The sequence below is a fragment of the Nymphalis io genome, chromosome 6, assembly GCF_905147045.1.
Source record: "Nymphalis io chromosome 6, ilAglIoxx1.1, whole genome shotgun sequence".
Taxonomy (NCBI): Eukaryota; Metazoa; Arthropoda; class Insecta; order Lepidoptera; family Nymphalidae; genus Nymphalis; species Nymphalis io.
The window spans coordinates 9069397-9071380 of NC_065893.1; the positions used below are offsets into that span (position 1 = coordinate 9069397).

General features: G+C 30.5%; 1 protein-coding gene across 1 annotated transcript; it reads left to right on the forward strand.

Annotated features, from left to right (window-relative positions):
* Positions 1-317: 317 nt before the first annotated feature.
* Positions 318-1689, forward strand: LOC126769233 (lipase 3-like). The gene is made up of 2 exons (XM_050487870.1): positions 318-324; positions 569-1689. The coding sequence occupies exons 1-2, from the start codon at positions 318-320 to the stop codon at positions 1687-1689; spliced, it is 1128 nt and encodes a 375-aa protein (XP_050343827.1).
* Positions 1690-1984: the final 295 nt, after the last annotated feature.

Sequence of the window (1984 nt, forward strand, 5' to 3'; positions counted from 1 at the left end):
AATTCTATTAGATACTTTTCCTAATTAAATGCTTCCTTATTATTATAAGGTTTGAGCGTAGTTTACAAGTATTTTTAAAAGACAATTTCAATTCGGTTTTTTTTGTTAATAGTTTTGTTTACTTTTGATGGTTAACAAATGTTATGGATATATATTTTATAATACGCAATATCAGGCCGTATCGATATCCACCTCCTTTTTAAAGTCGGTTAATAATGTAAATATAAGAATAACTCCACCGCTAAAAATTTAAACCAAATATTTATAAACAAATCACATATTATTAACACTTGATTATCCATTACCATCCTTTACCAATGCCAAGTTCGATATCAAGCTCAACCAGTTTTGTTTTCATGAATTTAATTATCGACATACTAACATTGACTTTGGCCATTCGGTGTCATTACCTTTAGCTTCGCTATTCCGGTTACATGTATTACACCTACCATATATACAAAAATGAATATTTTTTACGCGAAAATAATGTGGATTGTGTTTTTTTTTTTAAACATTAGTGGTGTTACACCTCTGCTTAGTTACAATAATATAAGGAAAGCAAATGAAGAAAATAATAACAATTCTGACGTTTTTCTGAATTCTTTGCAACTGTTGCAAAAATACAATTATTCTGCAGAAGAGCATATCATAGTCACCAAAGACGGATATAAATTGAGAAGTTTTCGTATACCAAGGAAAGGGCCACCTGTGTTGCTGGTACATGGAATTGGTGACAGTTCTGACTGCTGGCTGGTGCTTGGACCGAAACACTCTTTAGCTTTTCTATTAGCAGAGGCAGGGTTTGATGTTTGGATATTTAATGCAAGAGGTAATAGATACAGTAAAGAATACACTAAAAAAATTAGTCAAAGGCAGTACTGGGACTTTTCATACGAAGAAATAGGATCACTGGATGTTCCTGCTACAATAGACTATATACTCTACGTAACACATCGCTCAAAACTGACATATATTGGATTTTCTCAAGGAACAACTGTATTTTTTGTTATGTGCAGTATGCTACCCGAATATAACTCAATGATTGAACATGCTATATTATTGGCACCGGTAGCATGGATGAAATATTCAAAGTTTCCTTTAATAGATCTTTTTTCTCGTAACTTAGACAATTTGACGTTGTATGCTAAAAGTAAAATGGTGTACGAAGTTTTTCCTTTTAATTATAACTTGAATAGATATCATGCCAACGTGTGTCAAGTAAATTCCCCTTTTAGATTGTTATGTGAACTAGAATATTTTATAGACTTTGGATTAAAAAAAATTACGAATCTAATGCCAGATCGTTTGCCCGTAATAACTAGTCACATACCGGCCGGTTCGTCGTCAAAGACATTTTTTCATTTTATTCAGGGATATGCAAATAAAAGGTTTCAAAGGTATGACTATGGCATAGAAAGAAATAAGAAAACGTACTCATCACCATCACCACCTGACTACAATGTTTCATTGATAAGTGTACCAATGACTCTTTTTGTTAGTGAAGTTGACTGGTTTAGTGACAAAGACGATGTAGGCATATTGAAAAGCAAACTTAAGACCGTAGATAAATTCATTAATATAAATGAATCTGTACAATTCACACACCTTGAATTTGTTTATGGTTCTCGTGTAAATTCTATAATTAACAAACCTGTGATAAATATTTTAGACAATTTAAGAAATAGGTGACATATTGGTAATTTGGCATTGATAAAGTTGCGTAATATCTAAATATACTTAAAATGTATTGTTATTTTGTAAATTACCTATTAATTAAGCTATGACTGATTTTGTTTGAAATTATTGTTTTCCTATGTTGTTTCTTATAACTTAGATAGTCATAACCTTATTTATTATTTGTGAATATAATTATTCAGTTTACGAGAATAATATCATTCAAATCATTGCGATCAATACGCATGCTTTGTATTAATTATAAAAGTAAATATTTTTTTTCCAAACCTAAAGTAAAACAATTGTGTTA